Genomic DNA, 26,805 nt, shown 5'->3' with positions numbered 1-26,805 from the left:
CATTAGTCAGCCAGTCAAGGTCGCCAGCGAGATGCATCACGGGAAGGCGAGGAGGACACCAGAGAGAGGAGGATGGGGGGGGGGGGGGGGGGGGGGGGGTGAGGAGGGTAGAGGCGGGGCACAATAACCCCCCTCTCTCTTACGACCCTCAGGACTACCACGCTACGCGCATGCGCCCGCGATTTCGTCAACTGAGCTGACCAACTAACCGAATAAAGGCTGCAGCCATAATAGGACATGGACGCCGCCTCGCCTCACGGGATGCTGTGATGATGCACGACTGTCACGGACTTGTGCACGTAGAATCGGAGGGGCGGAGCAGCGACGCGGCTTCCCAGCATTCCGGTTATTCATAGGTTGATGAAAAAAAAAAAATAATAGAAACAACCGAGTGCGGTTACGTGCGGTTCACCACGCAGTTCCCGTATGAGACGAATTACAAGAGAAAAGGAGGGAGGCACTGCTGCACAAAACCCCGACTGCTGCACCTCATCCTGGGCTTCCTTCTTTTGTCCAACCCGACAGTCACGACAGGTGAGTGTCCAGTTTGTGATGCTTCCTTTTTTATTTAAACAAGCCGTAGGCGTAAAAATCTGCTACTTGTGCCGGTTTGACCGACATTACAGAGACAAACTAACACTCTTAGTTTATTCTCTGTTCTTTACAGCTTCATATATGCTCTGTAAAACGCTCCATGTTCGTTATAAGTGGTTTAATTTCTTATGGGAAGGATGGAGAAGCGGTCGTGTCCTCTCTGGTAGAGCCGGATAGCACCACGGACAGCGCCTAATAGGGTTTGTTTCTTTCCCTGCAGCTGTGAGCGCAGACGGGCGGGTCCTGCGAGGTTTTTCACCACCACCTGAAGATCTCAGCTCCTCTCCTTCAATTCGGATAAGAAGTTGCCCGGTGATTGTGCATCTACGTTACAGAAGATGGAGGGACAGGCAAGAGCTTATCTTCTTCTTCACGGGTTTCTGTTGTGACCCACATTCAGGAGTGTTTTGTTTAGGGTGAATTTAAAAAAAAAAAAAACAGGAAATGTGTGAGATAGTTAAGCGATTATCACAACTTCAGACCATCTTTATAACTCAGGAGTTTATAGGAGTTGGGATTTCAGAATAATGCATGTGTTAGGAGCGTTTCTATATAAAGTCTAAGCAGAGCAGTGTGGGCGGTGTGAGCCTGTATGTAGCTATGCCATAGCTCTGTGAGTCACCCATGAGCACTGCAGATGTGTGCTAAGTGTGCATGATAGGAGAACCATGTTATATGTATGTGATGGTTTACAGCATGCATGCTTCATTTTTTTTTAAATTTCGTGTGTAGATCTGTGAACAGGAGACAGAATATGTGTTATTTGTATTTTCAGTAGACGTGAAAGAGGGAAGGAATAAATATGTAGCCTATGTTTGACTCATGTTTCGTCTATATATGTATGAGGACCAAATGTCCTCAAAACAAAAGCACTGATTCATGATTAGAACTTTGGTTTTCTTTAAGATAAGAACAAGCATTATGTTTGTTTTGGGGTAAAATATTAAGGTGAGAAATGTAATGGTGGCAGTTGTAGGAAATAAACACTCAAATCTTGTATTTCTGGGTATTTTATCAATGTAGAGGCAAAGACTCCAGTTTTAGTAGGAAACAGAGCAGAGAATGTAATGCAGCTACAGTTCACTCGTGAAAAAGCGCATCGGTATTTCCTCTTGTGATGCTGTCACTCTTTGCACATGAATGCAACACATTAAAAGCCGTCCTCTGGGGGTTTTGCTTAGACTGGCGCTCGGAGAACTGTAGGAAATGGAAGGTGAGGCAGGTTGGAGAAAAAAGTGTGTCTAACAGAAGTAAATGACTTGCAGAATGTCAAGAGCATCTCAGGGTGGAGCAGAGGTCACACTTATCACCAGCATTAAGGAGCAGACATTCTTATTTGTTTATGGATGAGTTGGGAATGATAACACATAAACACAACATCTTTCAATCCATACAACATTTAAGCCGGTGGATCAATGATTTTCTGTAGAAGTTTTCAAAGATAATCAGTGCTTGAATCATACAAAGAGAGAGAAAAGACTGGAGCACATTTGCTGCTTTATTTGCAGGTAAAAACATGTAAGGTCAGCCTGGTCTGTCATTGGGTAGAAGGTGAAACAGGAATTTAAACCTAATGGATTGTTGTTACAATGGTGTGAATTTCCAAGGTTGGGTCTTTTCTCTCTAAAGTTTTCTGTCCCTGATCTGTGAAGCAGGATGTGCAGAAAACCCAATTTTACAAAGATATGTTTTGATAAGTTTATCTATACTTTTAGCTTTGATTGACACGAAAGAAATGGAGGAAAAAAAACTGTTGAATGTGCTCTAAAGTTGAGTCTGTTAACCAATCAGGGAAAGCCTTGTGCACAGAAGAAAATGAAAACAAGGCATAATGTGAAAAAGACACCGTATGTGTGAAACTTTAAAGTGACAACAAAAGGTCAAATTTATCCTTTATTAGTAGTTTATTATACTTTTGGAAATTTCTTGTGCATCCGTGGCAATTGTCAGACAAACAAAACAATAACAAAGGACATTACAATTAAAGACAGACATCAAAAGCATAGTGCTCCATAATATCATGCAATCAAATATCAAATACAACAAAATGCAATAAACAGAACTATGATATCACAATGATTTGTTTAACAGCACTGAAAGATATGAAGGAGCACGGCTAGTCTGCAAAGGTGGCACCCAATACCTTCGTCCTGAGGGAAATAACTCATATTCAGAAATAAACAAATAAACAGCAGGGCTCCGATATCTACATTTGCTCACTTTCAGCCCAGCAGCTGCTCTCTTTGGTTTGAATGTGCATGTTTACTCTTATCTCACCAACAACTTCACCATTAAGCTGAGGATTGCTCTGACAGAATGAACGACGTCTGTGCCTTCACAAGTGTAGCAGCTCAGATGTCCGTGTGTATAAGTGGATGTTGATGCATGTATACATTCCCTGAAGGACATCCTGTCGTGCTGTGACTTGGCATTCTGCTCTGATTTTTCGTGCCAGATATTGACCATCTCATCGATACGTGACCCGAGCGCTGCGGGACCCTCGCGCTAAAATCCTGTAATGTTATTGAATCCGTGACCCAAAACAGTTCGATACATTTAGCCTTAAACCCGGTTGCATTTGAGTTGATTGGCTCTTTCGAGAGGAACTTGTTGGTTTTGGCGCGGTGCGGATGTAGGTCACATGTGGTCACTGTGTTTGTGTGACTGTGTCAACACCCGCATGCAGTTGCAGCATATCAACATTACTTTAGGTTGTTAGAGCCTGCTGCATGATGTGTGTGTGTGTGTGTGTGTGTGTGATTCTGCGGTTACTTTCAGCCCGTCTCAATAAAACTGTCACCTCCAGGCTGTTGCCATGGAGACCAAGGAAGGAGGGAGAGATGGAGGGAACGATATTGACGCTCTTGGATGGATGGAGAGGAAGAGAGACAGGCAAACAAATGCAGATGTTTCCTTTTAGATGAAACAAGATGACAGTTGATGTAGTTAGATGTAGTCTGATGAGTCATGGCTTTCATCTGATTGATGATTATAGTTGTCATAGTTACAAAACGTAGTTATGTGACTGTTTTTATCCTTTCATGTCAACATACGGACAGCAGAATAATCTGAATCATTTTCTAAGTCATCTGTTTGAATTTGTGTGTGTGTGTGTGTGGACAGTGTGATCACGTGGTGTCATCACGGTACCAGTTACCATAGTAACACAGCATCTGTTCAGCTAATCTGGGTGCTGCAACAGGCTACTAACACAGAAGATTGTCCTCAGGTTACTCAGTGTTTTTAGGAGGCTGAAAGCATTCCTGTTGAACCTCTGTCAGCTGTTTCTCCTTCATGTTTACCCTGTTCTGTTCTTTAAAGTCCTCGTCCAATCAAAAATATGTTTTCCTTGTTGTTACTTCAGTTGAATGTTTGAGCATCACTGTGCAGAGTTTGACACCTGAAGGCTGCTGGAGAGGGAAAGTTTCCCTGTATTCAATGAACATCTGAGTTTGAGGCGTGTATCTATGTGCAGGATTTGTGACATCACAACTTCGGAGCCAATCGTAGTCCAGCAACTTACACAAACGTGATGTGGAAACTTGAAGCCTCCAGTGCACAAACTGAGAATGAGAATGGACTCTACAGTGAAGTAGGAGACATTTTCATGTCAGGTTGGGAGCAACAAGAGTAAAATGCTCGATATCCAATCAGAGAAGAGAGAAACACTACACTACAGAAGCTAAGTAGCTGTTAAACATCACGCTGGTTGTCTTGGATTCTGGTTTTCAATGTGTTTTTTTTATCATAAACGTCACTAAAAAGCAGCTGTGTCTGTTTTCTCAGACACACACTGTAGTTATCAATCCTCAGATGAGACGAGCGCTGTCATATGACGTTACAGTTTTCTACTGATTCACTGTGACTTGAAAAAAAAAAAAAAAAATGAGACAGACACAGTCGACGAGGGAGACGAAGAGAAAGAGGAAGGTGAACTTTAGTACAAATATAGCAGGCGGTACGTGTGTGTGTGTGTGTGTGAGTTTCAGTTTGGTCTTGTGATGACACACTCAGGGCTCTTTTCTCTCTCCGTCTCAGTTAATTAACTTTTGACTTCAGTGATGCTGATGAGTTCGGACTCAGACGGAAGGATGAGTTCTTTCATGTTTGAAGGGTTTCAGACTCGAATGCTCAAAATCTGCACTTTCATTCTCAAACTACACTGTGATGTCAGTAGTAGAGTAGAGTGTTTGACTGTTATGAATCATCTAGCAACTAAAAACTGACACTAAGCAATCTGCTTTTCCAAAGTTCTTAGTCTGACAAGATAGAAATACAGAAAAACATCATTTAAATAAAAATATATCACCACCTAGTCTTTTAAAAAAGCAGATTTCTGCATTTTACATTGCACATTTGCATGAATTGCACATATTTTCTTTGGAATGTATTTCATCTTTTATAAAGTTAATAATTGTGTATTGATTATTATGGCTGTTAAATTCTGATTAAATGGCATTATTATATGCTTTAAAATGTTATTTTATATCAGTGAATATACACGCTGAGCCAGTGTACCATATTCTCTAAAAATCTCTAAAAAATACTCATAGTACAGCAGCAATGTCATTTTTATGTTTTTACACCCTTATTCAAACAAACTGAGAGTGGATAAAGAATATTAAACTGCACCTGTGGATACAGAAGCTAATTATTCAACATCTGTGACATTTAGAGGATCCAGCAGATGTGAGTGTCATTGTTTTGTCATTTCGTACTGGCTTTTAAAAATATTCATGTAATTTGGTGGAAAGATAATAAAACCTATTAAGAAACTTTCAGAGACTTTAGTCCCTTTGTGGTCTCCATCCATTATAAACACTGAGTAACAATGAGAGTAGACAAATCCCCAAACGGTGAGAGATGCAGTGGCTTTTAGTCTGTGTGAGCTCACCGGATTATCGATTGCTCAGAAATGTCACCTAAATCCTCGGGGGAACGTATGTAAATGAAAGCAGGCAGCAAAACAGTGAAAAGGCTGCTCGCCAAAGAGGAAATTTTATCAACCTTGAGAGCTGAAAGGGATGGTTAGTTTGAAAATGTTTCACTGAGGAAGTACATGTCTTACTGAATGTATTGGAAGACATTAGAAGGTGGATATTCTGAACATTCAACACCAGATGCAGGGCTGGATGCATGTTTGACCTTGGAGCTTGAAGGTTGAAACGTTGCTTCGTTGCATCTTTGTCAGCTTGCAATGTTTAGTGTACAGACTAGCTCTCCATTCCCTCTGTAAGAAATTATTTTTCACAATCAGAGAAGCCATAAATCAAGCCGAATTCCTGATGAAATAAAACACTAACCATAATTTCTGTCACTGTTAGCATGAGGACACCAACCAGTCAATGACAAACCTTCTACAAACCTGCTCCACCGCTATGGTTTCTCTGTCGGACATGATGGATTTTATAAGGGTTCAACTGAACTGTAATTTAATTTCTTAAATGGATGTGCATCAGAAATGGCTACATAAATTCTTCCACACGGTTTGATTGGTTGGGAGCAGTGCAGTGCAGTTTCATGGCATGTGAAGTTAAATCCAGCTTATTGGTTCTGTTCAAGGCTTAAAGGATAAGGCTGCTGGTTTTCTATATTTTTCTTACTGTCAACAAGTCTCATGTTTGGAGCCAAACCAACAATGAATTGATCTACTAACAAGTTTTGTTGTGTTTATCCAAAACCTGATATATCTTATTCCTCTGTGCTCAAGTTCTTTGAGAAATTTACAATGTAGTACAAAGTCAACATGTTGCGATACATAGCGCAACAAGCTAGCAAAGTTGTAAACAGAACCGAGATCCTGCAGCAGCCTTGATCGCTGTTGGAGCCATTTCTAAACAAACTAACGTGATTAAACTCTTCATAATGAAGGAACATGTCACCCAGTGCAGCTGTGTGACTCATTGATGTCTTTTTTAATAGTTTTTGGACAACAACCAACAGAGAATAGGGAACAGGGAATACGATATATCAGGCTTTGGATACACACACAATACTTGTTAGCAGATCAATTCATCGTTGGTTTGGCTCCAAACATGAGATTTGTTGGCAGTAAGAAAAATATGGAAAATCAGCAGTTTTAAATAGCAAGTTTCTGCAATATTTTGTGCAGAAAATGAAAAAGTGATTGTTACAACATATTTCGTTATATGCTTCTTTAATTTTCCTTTTCTTTTCGACATAACCATCACATACGATGACCACAAACGTTGACCTCCCTCCTTATCAGTACATTTCCTGTCAAACGTCCTAGCATTGAGAAAGTGAATGATGCCATTTCCTCTTCCACCTCCAGTATTTTTCATCATGTACTATCACCAGCTAAAAAAACGTCTCACAATTCATGGTTGATGCTGTTCAACGCTTAAATTTGGATATTCTGAGATATCACGGGAAATGTTGAGGAACAGGACCACTGAAAAACATGGTTTTATTTCCTTATTTGGGTCAAATCAACACTTTAACACACTATAACCACAAACTTTGACTTCCTTACTGTCAGTGGCCTTTAAAAGTTGCTGATCTAGGGCCTGATGCTCTGGATTAGACCATCAGATACACATATGAACTGTAAAATGCAAAAGAAATCATCTTCTCAGCAGACGCTGCGGTTTAAAATCCCTCATTTGACCTTCACATCATTTCTTGTGAATGTTTTTCTTCCTGTGGAGCCAACGCCCCTACGGCTAAAATGAATCCTGAAAAGCACGGTCCACACAAATATTATCTGACCTTGCTTTGATATTCTCATATTGGTTTAGCAAGGGCAGTGGATCACCTGAGGCCCCGCCAGGTTCTTCATACCGTCTCATATAACAGCAGCACATTCTGCACCATCAGCAGAGAGGAGTGTTTATTACTGACGGTGTGCTGCATGTCTGACATCAGCAGGAATAAAGACACAGTGGCCTAATTTCTACTGCTGAGACCCAGCGTGACCTGACCAGGAATTTTATATTGTTCATTAATATTAAAACGAGCAGAGATGTCTAACAAACTTTGATCTTTATTGACCTCTATGGTGACCAGGAGGGACTGCAGCTACACTGGTAGAATATGGGAAAAACTGACAGACTGAAATGTAGTTTTTACTGGTAGAGATCTACTGGATTGGTAGTCAAATGTGCTGGGAATGCTGGGATAGATTCTAGATAGATGACTTAATTCACTGAGACAGAAAAAAAGATAATTGTTGAGTTAAAGGATTCATTTTTCTCTTTAGCAGAGAGCAGTAAAGTTAGGAAAGTTAGGAAGTCTGTGCTAAAATGATTAGTTAATTAATTGATTAGTTTATCAGTTATGATAAGGGATTATTTATGAAGTAAAATGTCAGAGATTTGCTTCTCAAATATGAGAATCTGCTGCCTTTTCTCTGTTATATGTTATTCTGTTATAAAATGAGTATATTTTGGGTTTTGGACTGTTGGTTGGACAAAACAAGTTTTTTTCCCACTATTTTCTAAGCAATTAATCAATTAATTGAAAAATAAGCAACAACAGATTATCTAATAATGAAAAAAGTACAGTAGCCATTTTTTCTGGAGGTTGTGTTATGGTTGCACTTCAGTCATTCATTCATTATTCATCACTCAGATCAATAAAGTATTATCATCTTATTTCAGGAAGTTGAACACATGTATAATCAGTAGTGTCTTGTTCAAGGATACTTTGACTGTCAAATGACAAATAACAGTCTTAAACTAGAGAAGATCTGTCACTCAATGAGTAGTTCAGAGGAAAAATTCCATAAAATATGGGAACCCTTTTTGATATTATTTCATAACTCCGCATTAGACTGAAACCGTATATAAATAAATTTTTACCCTGACATTACACACCCTTAACACTTCTGCTAACTCGTACAATATTAACCGAGTTGTTAGCATGCCATCTTGCCTCAATCACCACTGTAATTTTTCATTTATTTTTCTCAGCAGTTCGATCCCCAGTCCGCATACATCAATATATCTGTCTACCTCTTGTCCTTGGTTTGGGTTTTATTGTTTTGTTGTTTAATCTTTCTGTTCCTGTGACTTTGAGCTGTCGATATGTGCATTGCGGCAAAGCTGTGACATGGACATTTTCTCTTATGCTCACTTGTTAAATAAATGGAAAATCTTAATAAAAAGCTGTTTTAAAAAATGATAAGTAAGAAAAAAGATAACAAAATAGTGGAGAACTAATTAATAATAGAATTATGCAATATACATCTATTTTCTGATGTCAGTTTCTGATGTCATGAATAAATTTCACTCTCTGTGGTTACAATATCCAGGGCTTTTAATATAAAAATATTATGGTTGGTACTTGTGTACATAGAGAAGGGGGGGTCAGTGACCTCACAGGACTCCACTGTGACACTGTGTTTTCTTATAATGTGCTTTACAAAGACCACATCCTCATGACTCTCTACTACAGTACGACCATTACCGAAGCTCGATGAGGGTCAGACGTTAGTCTGTAACATCTGATCTTCATGATGACTGAGACTGCTCCTTTAATACCGACATTGATTTCATTACAGAGATGAATCAATAGCATGACAGGGCCTGGCTCAGTCGCAGACGCAGGTTAAACAGCCTCAGTATTGAATTTCATCTGTTTATGAAGCTGATTATGTTCAGGAAAGAAATACAATTGATCAGGAAGATGGTGCTCTACATACAGTAGAAAAAGTTTACCACAAATATTGTTTGATTTGATTTATTGATTGGGACAGTGTGCAGTTTTAAACATTAAAGATGCACTTGAAGCTAATTAGCATCCGTAGTCAATCCACAATCAAAACATACAACAGCATAACAACAAACAGTACAAAGCAAAACAAAAAAATTTAAAAAAACAAACAACAAAAAAAAACACACACACAAACACACACTAACACACACACACACACACAGAACACACCATACAAAATACAAAATACAAAGCTACACACAAGAGCACATCACATACACCCACAATGTCAATTAGAAATTAATAAGGTAAACTAGACTCAGTAATTATATGCAGTGCAAATGGGGTTATGTTACAAGTTTTATTTTTAAGTTTTATATTCTATTTCTATTTTTGTTTCATACTTAACTCCTTATTTATAAAAAACTATTTACATGAATTACATCAGGTTGTAGTAGCAGGTGTAGTGATGTCAGTATTAATATGATTAATAATCTTGTGTGGCTGCTTTTGAGTGAAATGTGAGCACGAGTTCACTGTTCGATACTCGATATCATGTCTATTTGTTTATATACTGGTGTGTCACCGCATCACTGACCTGTCTGGCGTCAGCGTCACAGTTATACCGCATCTGTCGGCCGCAATGATTGAAAATCCCATTATGAGCTCAGATTTCATATTTATTATGTCTGCGTTTCTTCCTCCCTTTGACATCCTTTCCTTTCCTCCTTCATCTTCATTTTCTGTCTGCTCTCCTCATTCTTCTTCTCCCCTTTTCCTGCCTGTCTTCTTCTCTTTTTTTCCATCCCCCTCCAGGAAAAGCAGGTAACAGGTTATCTCCTGTTCTCGCTGGCCACCGCTGTTATCGGCTCTCTGCAGTTCGGTTACAACACAGGAGTCATCAATGCTCCAGAGCAGGTTGGATTTTGCTCTTATCTCTTAAACCCCAAATGCCTGTTTGTAGAGAAGCAATCATACTGCACACCAGAATTTATTTGGGTTATCTTCAGCTTGTTAATTAGTTCAGATAGGTGAGTTTTCTCTGACGCAGGAAAATTTTTATATTTAGACAATGTAGACAAAGTCAGTGGATGTAAACATAAAAATCTTCAGCCTGTGCAGATTTAAATTGGGTTATTTTAGTACAAGTTGAGCAAAGCAGTTGAAGCTTTTCAAACGTTCCTTAATTTTGTTAATATAAACCACAACATTTTTACTCTGTTACTAATTTGGCAGCTACATTAAGTGCCAAACTCATAGAAAAAGGAGCACAAACATGCAAATTTTCACTCTGGATAAATATAGATTCTGGATTTATTTTGGGAAGTTCACACTCACACAAAAAAGTGAATAAATCTGTTTCCCAAAATGTTGAACTATTCCTTTACTGTAAGCTAGCTACAAAATTTCTCCCTGATTTTAGAGTTTATGCTAAGCTAAGCTAATCATACTTAAACTCTTGGAAAGAAAGAATACACTTTTTTTCCAAGAGCGTAAGTATAGAGCTTCCAAAATGTTTAACTATTCCTTTACTGTAAGCTAGCTACAAAATTTCTCCTTCATTTTAGAGTTTATGCTAAGCTAAGCTAATCATACTTAAACTCCTGGAGGCGAATAAAGAATACACTTTCTGTCCAAGAGCGTAAGTATGGAGCTTCCAAAATGTTAAGCTATTCCTTTACTGTAAGCTAGCTACAAAATTTCTCCCTGATTTTAAAGTTTATGCTAAGCTAAGCTAATCATACCTAACCCTAACCCTAACCCTAACCCTTTCTTTCCAAGAGTTTAAGTAGCTTCCAAAACATTTAACTATTCCTTTACTGTGACTGATCAATACTAAACTACTATTATAATTAGCAGTGCATTTTTATCTTTGAATACTGGCAAGGTTTGAGAAACAGTAGCATCATCAGACCCTTTTTCTACTCTGAAGTTTGTTGAATTGGTTCCAGCTACTTCTGAGATTTTTATTCTCTTCCCTCAGTCTATTTATTAATCTGTCCCTTTTATCAGAAACTACGATCTTTCTTCAACGATACCTGGATGGAGCGTTACGGCGTACCCATAGAAGCGGGGGTCTGCACCACCGTCTGGAGCATCACTGTCGCCATCTTCAGTGTGGGCGGCATGGTGGGCTCCTTCAGTGTTGGCGTCATGGCGAATAGATTTGGCAGGTGGGAATCGAAACTTGTTGGATCTGTTGTAGAGTTTGTTATTTTCTGTGTCGTCTTTACTGACAAGCTAAACATATTCTTGTCAATAATACTGACTGTATAATGTGTAAGTTCTGTCTTTTGTCTGTCCTTATCAACTATTTCTTTACTTTGAACGTTTTTTCCCCCCTTTAATGGCTCTGTGTATTTCCTGTTTGCCTCAGCTGAACCGTCACAAGCCATTACTGTTAATGGAGCTTATGAAGCGTGGCTGTCTTGAGCCCACTGCTCGGCTCTAATGTTCCCCAGAGTTGTTCCTTCATTTCTCCATTTGGCTCTGAAAATTGCTCTGCTTCACAAACCACACTCCCTTTTTCATTCTGTCTAGAGACTGTTGTTGTTTTGACTGTTGCCATAACACTCAGAAAGAAAGAAGGAAATTTGGTGTTCACAGTGGAAATACATTTGGCTTTTTTACACAATTCTTGACACACTGAAAATACACTTATTTGCTTTCTTTCCAAGAGTTAGATACAAATATTGACACCACTCTCATGTCTGTGTGTTACGTACAGAACTAAAGCTGATAGAGCAGTTAGCTTAGCTTAACCCTGGTCTCATTTTACACCCAAAAAGTCAGAATGAGTATAAGTGATCCTGAGAAAAATGCTGCCAAGGCTTCAGTTACCCAAAGGTTGGACAGAATGGAAGCAGGAGAAAACAGCTAGCCTGGTTCTCTTTAAAGGTCACAAATACGACTGCCAACACCTCTAAATCTCACTTATTACAGCATTTTTTTTTCATTTTAGGGGTAGTTAAATGCTGTAACAATATGACTTCACCATAGACTTGTCATCACAATAAAGTTGCTAGCGCTATTAGCCGATTAGCCAGACACTAAAAGTTGTTTGTCAAGAAGTAGTTAGCAGGCAGCTCACAAATTGCTTTTAACTCCCTTTTTATATACAGATTTAAATAAATAAAAGATATGACATTTTGATTACAAAGTCTTCAAGGTATATTTGAACATTGGAGAGAGCCACACAAGTTGTTTACCCTTGCTTCCACTCTTTATGCTAAGCTAAGCTAATCGCCTCCTGACTTCGGCTCCATATTGAACACACAGACATGACAATGGAATCAATCTTCTTATCTTACTCTCATAATGAAAATGAATAAGCGCACTTCCAATAAGCACTGTTAAAACCCAAGAGTTAACAGATAACTAATGGAGGAAGAGCTTTTTTTCCCCATTATATGCACGCAAGAGCATTTATACCCACTAATGCATGTCTGTCAATTAACTAATTAGACAGAAAAACAAGTGACCTTTACAGACACTCAGGCAGGATAGTCAGATCTGACACGCTCAGGGTTATTTCTAAGTTAATCAATGGACTTGTCCATTTTTATCTTCTTCAATCACAAACCTCCTGGCTGCTCTCCACACCACCCACCCCCATTTTTATTTTATTAGGAGGAGAAACAGCACAGAAACTGCTAACCAAACTACTGAAATATATTGGGATTGCTATGTTGTATGTTTAGAGATGCAGTTTAATCAGTTGTTCACAGCTACTGCTCCCCAAAAAAAGACCTCCAATGTGCCTGTTCAATGAACCAATTATTTATTCTTAATGTGAGGTTTGGGCACCCCTGGGGGTCTGTAACACAGAGACAGGCAAAATAAATGTTATTATTCTATTACTATTATTAACTGCATGATGTAAATTGGATATTTATTTGATCTTTCAGTAACACATTATTTTGCAGGGTCATAATATTCAAATCATTTGCTAGTAAGTTTAAAGAACTATGTAAATTGATACTAATTATACTGCAAGAAAAACTGTAGAGAGAGTGTGCAGTAGGTACACATAAGAGATTTCAATATTTCAGTCAGTGCACAGCAGGTCAACTGAACCTGCAGAATGTGTATTTGCTCAACAGGCGTATATGGAGGATAAAGTTTCCGATAAATGAATAATGGATGAATATTTGCTGTACTTTAGATGTAAATTGAGTAAGAAAATCAGTATTTTCACTAAAATTACTATGAAATCACATCCAGGAAGCTAAAGTTCTAAGGAAATTACAGACCCATGAAAAGTGTTCCACATGTTTAATTTGATATTACAGTATGTTTTCTTAAAATTAGGGTTAAAAAACTGTATTGTTCACATTTTGTGACCATAACTAAACTTGTATCTCACATCTGGGTTGTGATTTGTTTTTCCCGTCCCTCCTCCTCCTCCTCCTCCTCTTCTTCAGGCGTCGCTCCATGTTCCTGGTGAACTCTCTGGCGGTGATCGGTGGCCTCCTCATGGGCTTCTCCACCATGTGCTCCTCCTATGAGATGGTGATCGCCGGTCGTCTGGTCATCGGCCTGTTCTGCGGTCTGTTTACTGGCTTGACTCCTATGTATGTGGGCGAGGTGTCACCCACTCCCCTAAGAGGAGCCTTCGGCACCCTGCACCAGCTTGGTGTGGTCGTGGGCATCCTCATCGCTCAGGTCAGCAGCCTTAGATTAACAAACTTTACTCTACAAGCAGCTGTCAAATTACAAGCTACTAATCTTGAGATCAGCAACTACAACATCAATATGAATTAGGTTTCATGCGATAACTGTATTACTGTATTTGACTCTGACCCTGCTGTTGTGGCCCCTGGTGTTAAGGTGTTTGGTCTGGAGGCTCTGCTGGGTTCATCCAAGCTGTGGCCCCTGCTGCTGGCCCTCACCGTGGCCCCTGCTGTGCTGCAGTGCATCCTGCTGCCCTTCTGTCCCGAGAGCCCTCGCTTCCTGCTCATCAACCTCAAACAAGAGGAGCAGGCACGCAAAGGCACGCACTGATACTGCTTAAGTACTACTGCAACTACTGATTATACTGCTGCTTAATTCTACTGCTATACTACTGCTCATACTGACAATACTACTGCTCCTAATGATGATACTACTGCTTCCAGAGACAGTACTACCGATTCTACTGCTATACTACTGCTCATACTGACAAGACTACTACTCCTAATGATGATACTACTACAACTATTGACAATACTACTGATTCTACTGCTATACTACTGCTATACTACTGCTCATACTGACAATACTACTACTCCTAATGATGATACTACTACAACTACTGACAATACTATTAATTCTACTGCTATACTACTGCTCATACTGACAATACTACTGCTTCCAGAGACAATACTACTGGTTCTACTGACAATACTACTGATTCTACTGCTATACTACTGTTCATACTGACAATACTACTGCTCATACTGACAATACTACTGTTCCTAATGATGATACTACTACAACTATTGACAATACTATTAATTCTACTGCTATACTACTGCTCATACTGACAAGATTACTCCTCCTAAGGATGATACTACTACAACTACTGACAATACTACTGATTCTACTGCTGTACTACTGCTCATACTGACAATACTACAGCTTCCAGAGACAATACTACTGGTTCTACTGACAGTACTATTAATTCTACTGCTATACTACTGTTCATACTGACAATACTACTGCTTCCAGAGACAATACTACTGGTTCTACTGACAATACTATTAATTCTACTGCTATACTACTGCTCAAACTGACAATACTATTGATTCTACTGCTATACTACTGTTCATACTGACAATACTACTGCTCCTAATGATGATACTACTGCAACTACTGACAATACTACTGATTCTACTGCTATACTACTGCTCATACTGACAGTACTGGTTCTACCATGCTACTGCTATATCTGCCAATATTAATTTAACTACTACTGCAACCTCTACTTGTGCTACTTCAGTCACACAAAATACTTTGTTGTTGTATAATATGGGCTATAGAGAAATACTATTACATTTAAAAAAAGAGAGAGAAGAACAAGCAGAGAGGCAGAAAAACAGAGGAATATCAGATACTGTGAAATGGAAAAAGTGAGTGAGAGAAATAGAAAAGTAAAGATGGAGAATTATATGTGAGAGAAAGAGAGCAGGTAGAAGTGAGAGAAACAGCAACAAGAAAGAGAGAAAGTGACAGGTAGAGAGAGAGATCAGTAGTTACAGGTACAGAGAGATGAGATCAGGTGAGTGAGGATGATGTTTTAACCTCGAGAGAAGAGTCCTTGAACAAGCAGAAGGTTTTGGCGTCTGTTCAACGCGCAGCCTGTCAGGGTCGACTCTGAGGCACTGACCCACTTCTCCTTCACACCTCTCGTCTGACATAAACAACAACAAGCAGCAGTAAAACAGGAGGATGTTCTTATTTATGGTCAGTTGAGAAACAAACACATTATTCTTCTCATAGCCAAACTCTTTTTAACTCTCTGGTTGTGACTCTTGCTGTCAGATTTTCCAGTTTTATTACCAGTTATTTTAGCTGCTTGTTTTACACACCAGTGTGCCAGCGCATGATTCAACACGACCAACCTGTTAGTGCAACAGAACCGACTGTAGCTTGTTGGTACCAATGTTTGACTGTTTCTGTTCTGTCGACAGTGCTGGTGCGTCTGCGCGGCAGTGAGGACGTGAGTAAAGACCTGCAGGAGATGAAGGAGGAGAGTGCTAAGATGGCCATGGAGAAGAAGGTGACCATCCTTGAGCTTTTCCGCTCGGCGGCTTACCGACAGCCCCTCCTCATCGCTGTCATGCTGCAGCTCTCCCAGCAGCTGTCAGGGATCAACGCTGTGAGTCAGCAACAGGCAGCATGCTCACACACACACACACACACACACACACACACACACACACACACGGGGAGCTACACACAAACAAACAATATTAAACACACAAATTTATTGTCTATTCTTCCCATTAGTTGTTACCTTGGCAACTACTACCCTTCCTGTAGTCTATGTTAAAAATACACACAATATAATCATTAAATGTTAAGCGTGGCGGACAGCTTTATACATGCCTGTGTATCGGAGATAAGTCACAATAGAGAGACTGAGCTTCTTTAATAATTCAGAAAAGGAACCACTTCATTCAGTAAGAAGGTCACTTCATAATACTTTATCCAGCTGGGTCACTGAGGACCCAAATGTCAGATACGTTCTCCCAGTAAGTGGCAGACCTGAAATTTGGTTCAGGCATTCATGGTTCCAGTGTGACGAAGTGGTTCAGAGTCAGTGACAGAGAAGGGAATCACACATGAATAAAGCTTCTAAAAATGAGATTTATTGTCAACTTAATATAAAATATAATAATGTTAGTCAGCTAAATCAGTCTGTGAAGTATGTGATACGTGCAAGCAAAACAAAACAAAACCAAAGTCTAACCCATCTGGCTGGTGGAGGCCTGGAAGGAAGAGAGAAAGAAGACACCTTAGGGCTGGAGGCCTAAACTACCCAGGTAGTTCCCTGACGTCCTCTCCAACCCCGCCCACTGGCTCCTGAATCAGGAAGCCCAAGCAACCTCTTAAGCAAGAAGGCAGAGAGAGGGACGTCACACGAGAAGATGATTCCCTCATTTTTCATTTAGTGCCACCAGCAATTTTCAGTTTTCCACTTGTGAAATGTCTCAACATATTCTAGAGGGATTGGCCTAAATGAATAACTTCTACTGATCTAATGATTGCCTCAGTCATCCTCTAGGGCCACCATGGGGTCAACATTTGTGGTTTTGAGTGAAATATCTCTAGTATTGGTTGTATTTGGTGCAAACATTCAACTTTCCCACAGGATTAACGTTGTCCTGACTTTTAATCTAGCATCATCATCATCTGGGTCAAAATATCACTCTTTCTAGTATTGTTTTATAAACAAACACCTGCAGAACTAATGACAGATACCATCGGCCTCAGCTGTTCTTTGTGTTCAGGCAAAGCAAAGCAAGGCGAGTTTAACTGTAAAGCACCTTTCAGCAACAATTCAAACTGCTTTATGTAAGACATAAAAGGTATTTGACTAAATGTAAAAGAAACACGACATTAGAAAAAAAAGACACATTTAAACAGAATTTTAAAGAATCAAGTCAATTTTATTTGCATAGCCCAATATCACAAATCACAAATTTGCCTCAAGGGGGCTTTACAATCTGTACAGCAATATAACATCCTCTATCCTTAGACCTACTTAGACTCCTTATCTTAGAATAAGGAAAAACTCTCCTCCCAAAAAAACACCTTTAACAGTGAAAAAGTAGAAGAAACCTCAGGAAGAGCAACAGAGGTTGTTAAGAGTTAAATAGAAAATAAAAAAACAAGCTAAAATAGAACAGGGCAGATAAAACAGTTAGTGAGCTAATTATGATAACACGTTAAACTAAGATGGTGAAGAGAGTAAACATTACTCATGCGAATATACGTGCTGATGTTGGCATTTAGTTCAAAGCATGGTTGTTTTGAAGCTGCTGTGGCTCTACATCAGGAAAATACCTAAAAACGTTGGTATTTAACTGATAAACTCATCTTTTTTTTTACTCTCTGTGTCCCTACAGGTGTTTTACTACTCCACAGGAATCTTTGCCTCAGCTGGTGTGAAAGAGCCCATCTACGCCACCATCGGAGCCGGCATCGTCAACACCATCTTCACCGTTGTTTCTGTGAGTGCTGTCAGTATGTGTGTGTGTGTTTCTCTAAGTGTATCTATGCTTTTCAACAGTACATCACTCCCTCCTGTCTCCCGTCTCCATCCGACAGCTCTTCCTGGTGGAGAAGGCGGGGCGTAGGACTCTGCACCTCCTCGGTCTTGGTGGAATGGCGGTCAGCGCTGTGCTCATGACCATCTCCCTCCTACTGGTGAGTTCAGCCTATCAGAGGGTTGGAGAGGGACTGAGTGGGAACAGCTCATGCGTGCAGGTGGCAGCAGCCTCGAGGTTAGAGGGCTGGAAAATGTGGGAAGGAAACAATTTGATCTTTTTTTCCACCCTCAACAACCAAGTATGTTTCCTCGAACAAGGCATACAAATATATATATATATATATATATACAAATACCATTCATTCTGTAATTATGTTGTTTCAACTGCTTTTGAATTGTAGTCAGTAACCAGCAGCATGTAGGTAAAACAACTACAGTATCACAGACTTTGATGAAAAAAAAAAGTAAGGGAAAATATATACAGGAAAGCAATGATTACTGCCAATTATTCTACATTTTATTATATTTTTTTGTCTTATTCTATGTTTATTTATTTAGATTCTTGCTCAACTGCTGTAACACATGAATTTCTCTCATGAGGATCAATTAAATGTTATCTTATCTTAAGCCCCCATAGAGTTGCACTACAGTTTTAATAAGCCTGTTAGAGCTTGAATGACCAATTTTGGACTTAAAGAGCAACTTAAAACCAGATTGGGTTTGACGACCTTCAGTGGTTTAACTTGTCACCTAGCTACAGTGATGTGTACTTTGTGTACACCATGACATGCTGTCGGGTGTATCAAGTAGGGTTGTTGTTATGGGTAAGAGGATTAAGACTGTGGGAGTCTTTTTAATGACTGTCCAAATTCTGCAGAATAATGAAGAATGCTTTCTTTAAGCTGCATGAATTGGTTTTATGGCCACTTTTTTTTTGGCAGCGGAACAAGCTGTTAACACAAATTTGGCATATTATCACCATATAAAGCTGTCACACTGACTATGTTAGCAAGCAGCCGCCTAGTCACACATCCAGCAAACACAGAGCAACATTATAATTCGTTTGGGGTCGTGTTTCTGGCCATTCAGTGAATTTAATACCACGATTCTACTTCTCTTCTAATACAAGACTCTGTTAAGCTTTTTTTTTGTTTTGTTTTCCACCTGCTCCTGAGGAAAATATCCTGACCTTAAACTGATAAATTCTCCACTTTGTTCATCAGCAAATCTGTAACCTTTTCTGCCTGCTGTTTGGTGCTGAGCCAGTGGTGGGTAAAAAACAAAACAATGAACTAAAAGATGCTAAAACGCTCTGTAAGCTGAGGTGAAAATTCTCAGTGGGGTTTTTCATGACCAGCACCACCTTTATACATAATGAATTTGACCCATTGTTCCTTTAAAAATATTGATTAGTGCAGCTTTAATACCAGAATTCTGACCTTTTGCCAGCATTTTTGAGAAACTCTTCATCCATAATGCTCAGCCTCTGTTCAACAAACTAATACATAAGATCTAAAGTCATATGCAGAAACATTGTAGTAATGCATTTTTGCCACAAGGTGTTACTAGTTCATTTGGTTAGAATACATGAACACATAACAGATTTATTTAAGGTTATGTCATTGACCACTAAAATGTCATTTTAAATAACAGAGTATATCTCTTGTCTGATGTCTCTCTCTCTCTCTCTCTCTCTCTCTGTCTGAGCAGAAGGAAACTCCCGCTATGAGCTACGTGGCCATCATGGCTGTCATGCTTTTCGTGGCTATGTTTGAGTTGGGACCCGGTCCAATCCCATGGTTCATTGTGGCCGAGCTGTTCTCCCAGGGGCCCCGCCCGGCAGCTATGGCTGTGGCCGGCTGCTGCAATTGGACGGCGAACTTCCTTGTTGGAGTCAGCTTCCCCACACTAGTGGTAAGGGAGAGGCGATGATCCTGGTTTGGACTGGTTAGGGCTCGGTTTGGGTTTCATTTGGACTTTGGACATTTTTAAATTAAACTAGATTTGTTCTTCTCCTTTCTCTTTGTCTTTCTGTTTTCCTGCTTTTACATATTCTTAAAGATCACCTTTGGGCAGATTGTGAGAACCCATTATCTCTATATAATTTTAACTTCCCTTCCTCCTCAGGAATGGTGCGGGTCTTGGGTCTTCCTCATCTTCGCAGTCCTCCTCCTCCTCTTCTTCATCTTCACTTTCATCAAAGTCCCAGAGACCAAGGGCAAGACCTTCGACGAGATCGCCCGCAGCTTCGGCAGCGCCCCGCCTCCCACCTCCTCGTCCATCGAGGACCCTCCAGCCAGCGCCAGCGCCGCCGCGACAGTCCCCGCCTCACCGGTGAAGGAGAAAGTCCCGCTGGTGGAGGCGCCTGTGGCAGCTCCGCCTGCGGCAGCTGAAAGCACACCACTTGACGATAAATCAAAGTCACCAGTACAGGAGAGTGTGTAGAGCAGCTGGAGATATAGTTTTAATAGGTGAGGGAGGTTATAAATGAAGGAAGAGTCACAGACATTTCAAAAACGCTGTAAATTGTTATTAACTATCACACCTTGGAGCAATAGAAACTCTATAATTTTATAATAGACCTAGAGTATGACAGCATTATCAATTTATAGGCTTTGACCTTTAAAAGCTTTCATGGTCACTCCTAGGGCTTCTTACTCTTCTGTGACATCTCCTTAAAATTCCTTCTTTTAAATCCTCCCTTCCTTAAAAGTGAAAAGGGAAGCAGTCACTGTACAATACTACAGATTAAATATACATTCCTAGGAATTCAGCTACACTCATTAAAACGGTGTATCTTTTTCAAGACGGCTAGTGTGTCTAGTTTGGGATGACGCACTCTTCCGCCACGGCTCCACACGCTGTGTTAAAATCACTTAACAGGTGTCAGATAAAGAGGAAGGTAAAACGTCCACAATCATGACAGACTAGAAGCAGAGTGCGTTAACAATGATGCAGCCTCTGTGCAGGTGTTTCCAGACGAGTCCATTAACATAACATCTGAGTTCAGGTCCACTCAGGGTGAGGAAGGTGACCTGGATAGTGACGACGTGCATTTTTAAAAGATTTTTTTTTTTTAGGCGTTATAATGGATAGTTTAGTGCAATATAACTATAGTATCATTTAGTAATATATAATTGTGTTGTATTTATTTTGTTCATTGCTGTCATGTTTTCAGAAGTGTTCTCAAATCACAGGTCAAAGAAGGGATTTTAGTTTTTTTTTTTAGATTTATGTTCTGCCCTCAGCTGTTGAACATGAGCTGATAAACTGGAGAGCTTTTTAGTAATGCCAAAGTACGGAATTTAAACCATCGCCTGGTGGAACACATGTAACCTCAGATGTGTTTCTTCTGGTTGTTAAAGTCAGGGCAGGAAACTAGCAGCCACAGGCCATGGTGGTAAGTTTATTAACTGTGGGAGCCACCTTAGTTGTTAAAGCTGTAATCCTACAAGTTGGTTTTAACCATTAATTGTTGTAGTATTCAGTTGATGAAGTTGGTGCTCAGTTTTACTATTTCAAACAAACAGGAAACTTACAACACTAAATTTTCTGTGCACCAGAATATTTTTTTCTTATATTATATTTTTGCTATGTTAATAGGCAAGTAGTAAATATGAATGACATTTTTTTTATGAATTTATGCTTTACTCAGCCAATATTTGGAGGGATTTTGTGCAGGTTGGTGAAATCATGATTGTGGCTTATAAATGTTAGGACTTGCTAACGACTGTGGCCTGTGGACAAAAACGTGTCGGCTAAAATGTTTCACACATATAGAATAGGGTAACGTGCAATTAGCTGTACATCTTTTTTTTTGTTGTTAAAGAGAAATATATGATATTTATTACCATAGTAATTAATTTTTGTATAGAGTATATAATTACCAGTTAATACACGAAAAACAAAATTTAGAGTTGTAATGCTTTCCAGACTAGCCCCGAGTTAGTGAGCTTTCCCCGCAGTGGTGTAAAGTAAAACCTACATCACATGATGTGTAGCTCAGAGATTTACTGTAGATGAAGACACAGAGAGAGTTTAACACTCTAAATCTTATTTGTTACTCTCTACGTAGATGCACTTTGTTAACCAGATAAGCAGCAGAGCAACCATTAGAGCCACAATCACTTATAGAGGCTAAAAGTCATCGAGCACAACAGCGCTTTGAGTGAAATTAAGACTTTTAATGAATAATTCAAAACTGTATTTACTTGAGCAGTTGCTTATATCTGGCCTAGATGATGTTAGACTATATGATAAAATGTGCAATTAATGTAGACTTAACTACAGCCTAAACAATGTAGGAGCTGATAATGAGTAGAGGCAACTAAAGGGGGAAGTGCTAATACTGTATAAATGACGGGTAAACAACATTTTAGTGTAACACTTAACTCTCTTGAGTGGCTGCATTTCCATCAGTAACAACCACTTACATTATTCATTTTAATGTTCATGTTAATTTTTAATGACTAGGACTACTCAATTGTGTTGATCTCTTATGATAATCAGAGAAAATAATGATCTATGTAGCCTACTGTGAGTTTTAGATGGTCAATCTTCAATCAACAACGGTATGATGCATTTAATGTGACATAAACAACATGCTGAAGTTTTTCAAACAATATTCGGAGGTAGCCCTTGACTACTTTGGCAATAATGATAACATTTCTAAGTTGTTTAAAGGGAAAAACTAAGAGGAAGATGCTGATATATTGAACCCTGGCATTCTTGCTCCAAAGTTAGCAAAATTAGCCAAAGTTGGCTAAGTTAGCCAGTTAGCCTAGCGATAGACTAGCTTATTCCTGTCAACAGTAGGTAAGCTAGCTAAGAGGTGTAAGTACCATCCAACATCATATGTGGTCATGAATGAAAAAGGGGGAAAAAAAGATTTTTCTTAGTAATTATTTGACAAAATGTCCTTATTTGTCTCTTAACTTCACCTGTTGACCAGGTTAGCTATCTTGTGCTTCACAAAACTGTATTTTCAGTGTCTCAGTATGAGGAACGCTCAGAGAAACAAGGGTTACAGGCGGCACAAATAACCACAGTTTTTCTTGAAAATAGATGTACAGCATTTCAGAGTAACTCTCAGACGTGTTAACTTGTCGCACGTGTTTCAGGATGCTAACATGACGTGTCTTTGTGACCCAACATGACGAATGTGTTCAACGCTTTAAAAATCCTTTGTATCACTCTTAAGGCCCAAACGCACTGAACGCATTTTAGTGTTTAGTGAGTGACATATTCTTTACTATTATAAATGCTAAAGCTAATCTTTGAACTTTTCAATCATGCCAATGTCGTGCACTAGTAATGGTTCTTAAATAACTAGATCTAAAATTGCACTGTAACGTTTAATACAAAAATTTTAATGAACTATATACTCAAAAATGGAAACACCTATTGAGATACTAACAAAACTAACCTTCTTTTCCCTTCATTTACCACAAAAACATTGCTTGTTTGGCGCAAAATTCAATGATTTCAGTGCGTTTCTGGCTTTAAATGTCGGGTCGAGTCGCTGTCTACGTCATGACAGTTTGTCTAAAAAAGTATCGCCATGTGTAGCATTGTTAACCTTCACCAATTTATGTATGACCAACATTGTACAGTATGTGTGGTGTATAAGTGTATGACACAAAGTATATTTTCTATATTCTGTCGTGATTGCGTGAATTACTGTAGTTTGTTGAAAATACTACTTTCACTTTTACTTGCTGCACTTTGAGAACATATTTATTTATTTATTTATGCATTCTGTGTTTATTTGTCGACTACACTGGAAAAATATTGATCTTGACAAGTAATTTAAGTAACTTACACTGGTGACTCGTTTTAAGATACTGACTGATTTTAAGGCATATAAGCTTGTTAAGATGAATATTTCTCACAGTGAAGGGGGTCGATTATGTTCGGAGTCATGGCTTCGTTGTGTATTGCTGTATTTGTGGATGATAGTGACGTGCTGTGTTTGCACTGGAGGAGGTGCGTGGTACACTCCTCTCACGGTAGTGTTCAGTGTTGTATTCAGCCTCTCCTGCAAGGCCCCTCCACCTACACCGCTCCTTCAGTATGGCACTAACACTGAACTTTGCCAAAAAACCCTGTGTCTAATATGGATTTAAAATGCTTTCTAATGCTTTCTGTGATATCACACATTTCACATACCTCCGAGATTTGTTCTAGTCGCCCTCCTTTTTTTCTGAGTCTTAAGGTGAAATGGTGTGTGAGAGGTGACAAATTGAGAATTGTGTTTGAAATGGAATTTGAAATGTTTTAATCTTCCATTCAGAAAGCTTAAACGTTGTCCTTGACGTGCCAGATGCAAGACTTAGATTTGAATTTGTGTTAAAGGGGCAGCTCTATGACCGATGCTGGGATGCAGTCACACCTACAATTAGTTTCCTCTGGTTTCAACCGTAGTGGAAAAGCTAATTTGCCTTGTTACTTAAGGTTAAACCTTTAACAAGTGACTGGTAGCCTTTTTAACTAATAGAGATTTGGTTATCTCTCAAAAACAAATCCACATAAACTGAAGTAACTGAGTAAATACTTCAACCTAAATTGTTTGGTGCACCCTAACTACTGTGCTACTATGCACATGTACAACCTTCCACTCACTGTAAAAAAAAAAATAGGAGAGTAGTATTAATTTGTATATATGTATTTTTTAAAAGAGTACTGTATTTATATGTTGACCATCACGGTCACACCTGTGTTCGGATGTCTTTTTGGGGTGTTTTCATCATGTAGAGGGGAGCAAAAAAAAAAGATTGTGGATCCTGATTGTTAATAATCTAGCTATAATCTCATTTTACTTCCTCTGTGTGTGTGTGTGTGAATAATGGTGAATCACTGACTAACACTACCATCTCCTCTCTTTAATTTACGTCTCACGTCTTCCCTGTCACTCAATCACAATCGTTTATCCGTGTGCCTCATCAGATTACACTCAGAGCGGCTAATAGTTTAGAGTTTTGTCAGGTTTTTTTGGATCGATGTCCTTTTCTGTATTTTCATGTTGCCATGGTGACTGCCAACATTCTAAAAGTCAGTTACTATGGAGTTGTGTTACCTAGCAACAATCAGAGTAAATTCCAAATTTTTTTACCCAACAACAGCTGACTCGTTTACCTTTGAGTCAACAAAGAATCCAATTAGAGCTGCAACTAACGATTATTTTCACTATGGATTAATCTGTGGATTATTTTCTCGATTAATTGATGAGTTGTTTGATCCATAAAATGTCAGAAAATGGTGACAAATGACAATCAATGTTTCTCAAAGCCCAAGATGACATCCTCAAATGTCCACAACGAAAATATATTCAGTTTATTATCATAGAAGAAAAATATTCACATTTGAGAAGCTGGAAGCAGAGAATTTGGACTTTTTTTCTTTTAAAAAAATGACTCAAAACAATTCATATCAAAATAGTTGGCGATTAATCTCATTGCTGGCGACTAATCGATTAATCGTTGCAGCTCTGTGTAATTACACATGCAGGTGTTGTCATCTTATTCAGCCGTATATGGCTGCAAAGTGTCCAATACGTGTTCTATATTAAACCATTTGGCTCTGAAATGAATCATGTAGTATCATAGAAATCTAAGTCAAAGAAAAACCTCTCATCGACATGCTTTGGCAGCTGTGATATTTGTTTTGTCTTGTTTTTCTATCGTTTGTTCGGTCCTGACCTGCACGTTATCGCTGTTTAAATAAATGTAGTGACTGTATGTTTGCGTACTGTAAGTCTAAGCTATTTGTGCCTCTCTGCACTGCACGCATACATAGACTGTTACTCACCGTGTGTGTGTGTTTGTGAGAAAACTTCCCTCTGCTTCTGCGTGTGAGCCGTGTCTGAAGTCGCACCCTCTTCCTCGTCACTACAGATAGTGAATGTAGTGCTTTGACCGGAGCGATGTCAGACTCACACAGCTGTCGTTTTGTATGCTTTGCTGTGTCGGTGGCAGGCGATAACTCAGATAAGACTAAGTCAGGTGATATTTACAAGATGTTTTGGGATTTCAGTGGCACTGTTGGATCAGTTTTGGGGTAATGAATGACGACAGATTTGACTCCTGTAATGTGACATGAAGTGAAAGTGTGTAACAGATGATGATATATTGTGTGAATATCAAGGCTTTGTAACACGGTCTTTTCTCTGTGCCACACCAGTGATGCACCCTAACAGTTTTTTTGTTTTACTTGTGTTTGTATTGTACATACCAGATATAATGTTGTTAAATAAAATATTCATCATGTAACAAGACACAGTGTGAATGTGTACTAATGTTTTTTTTCTTTCTATGATTTTATTCGATTCATCAGAGTTTTTGTGACACATTAGAGTTTAAATTAAATAAATTGAAGAACAGCAGCCACTCTGTGAAACCACTGCTAATATCAGTGATCATCGAGCATCAATGACCTTATAATAAAAATTCAATAACATTATAGGGACACATCAAGATGAGTTTATCAGTTTGTTTCAGAACAAAAATACTGTTATTTTAGCTCAGGCACATAAAATTATGTATAATTTAAGGAAAATTCCTGATTAATTTGATAAAGTTTGGGGTAAACTAATCCATGTACGTGCATGTGTGTATGTATGTATATATATATATATATGTATATATATACATACATGTATATATGTTGTATTTAAAAAAAACTGGGGGAAAAAATAAAACAAATGAACAATTGATTTCCCCCCCTAGCTTTTAGTTTCCAATATTTCTGAGGTCAGACAGTGTTAAAAACTGTCTTCATCTTTC

General features: G+C 39.0%; 1 protein-coding gene across 1 annotated transcript; it reads left to right on the top strand.

The window, feature by feature from the left end:
* The first annotated feature begins 160 nt into the window (after positions 1-160).
* LOC121912558 (solute carrier family 2, facilitated glucose transporter member 1-like) lies at positions 161-25,245 on the top strand. The gene is made up of 11 exons (XM_042434759.1): positions 161-534; positions 815-944; positions 10,087-10,188; positions 11,284-11,444; positions 13,695-13,935; positions 14,101-14,263; positions 15,942-16,129; positions 17,883-17,987; positions 18,085-18,183; positions 19,736-19,939; positions 20,153-25,245. The coding sequence occupies exons 2-11, from the start codon at positions 933-935 to the stop codon at positions 20,468-20,470; spliced, it is 1,593 nt and encodes a 530-aa protein (XP_042290693.1). The 5' UTR covers positions 161-534; positions 815-932; the 3' UTR covers positions 20,471-25,245.
* The last annotated feature ends 1,560 nt before the right edge of the window (positions 25,246-26,805 follow it).

This window comes from Thunnus maccoyii, chromosome 15 (genome assembly GCF_910596095.1).
Source record: "Thunnus maccoyii chromosome 15, fThuMac1.1, whole genome shotgun sequence".
Classification (NCBI taxonomy): domain Eukaryota; kingdom Metazoa; phylum Chordata; class Actinopteri; order Scombriformes; family Scombridae; genus Thunnus; species Thunnus maccoyii.
This window is presented reverse-complemented; position numbering and strand designations above follow the sequence as displayed.

Bases quoted from the DNA above. Each gene is read 5' to 3' on its own strand.
- LOC121912558 (XM_042434759.1), top strand. The intron at 13,936-14,100 runs GTCAGCAGCCTT...CCTGGTGTTAAG, and splicing joins TGGGCATCCTCATCGCTCAG to GTGTTTGGTCTGGAGGCTCT. The intron at 19,940-20,152 runs GTAAGGGAGAGG...CTTCCTCCTCAG, and splicing joins TCAGCTTCCCCACACTAGTG to GAATGGTGCGGGTCTTGGGT.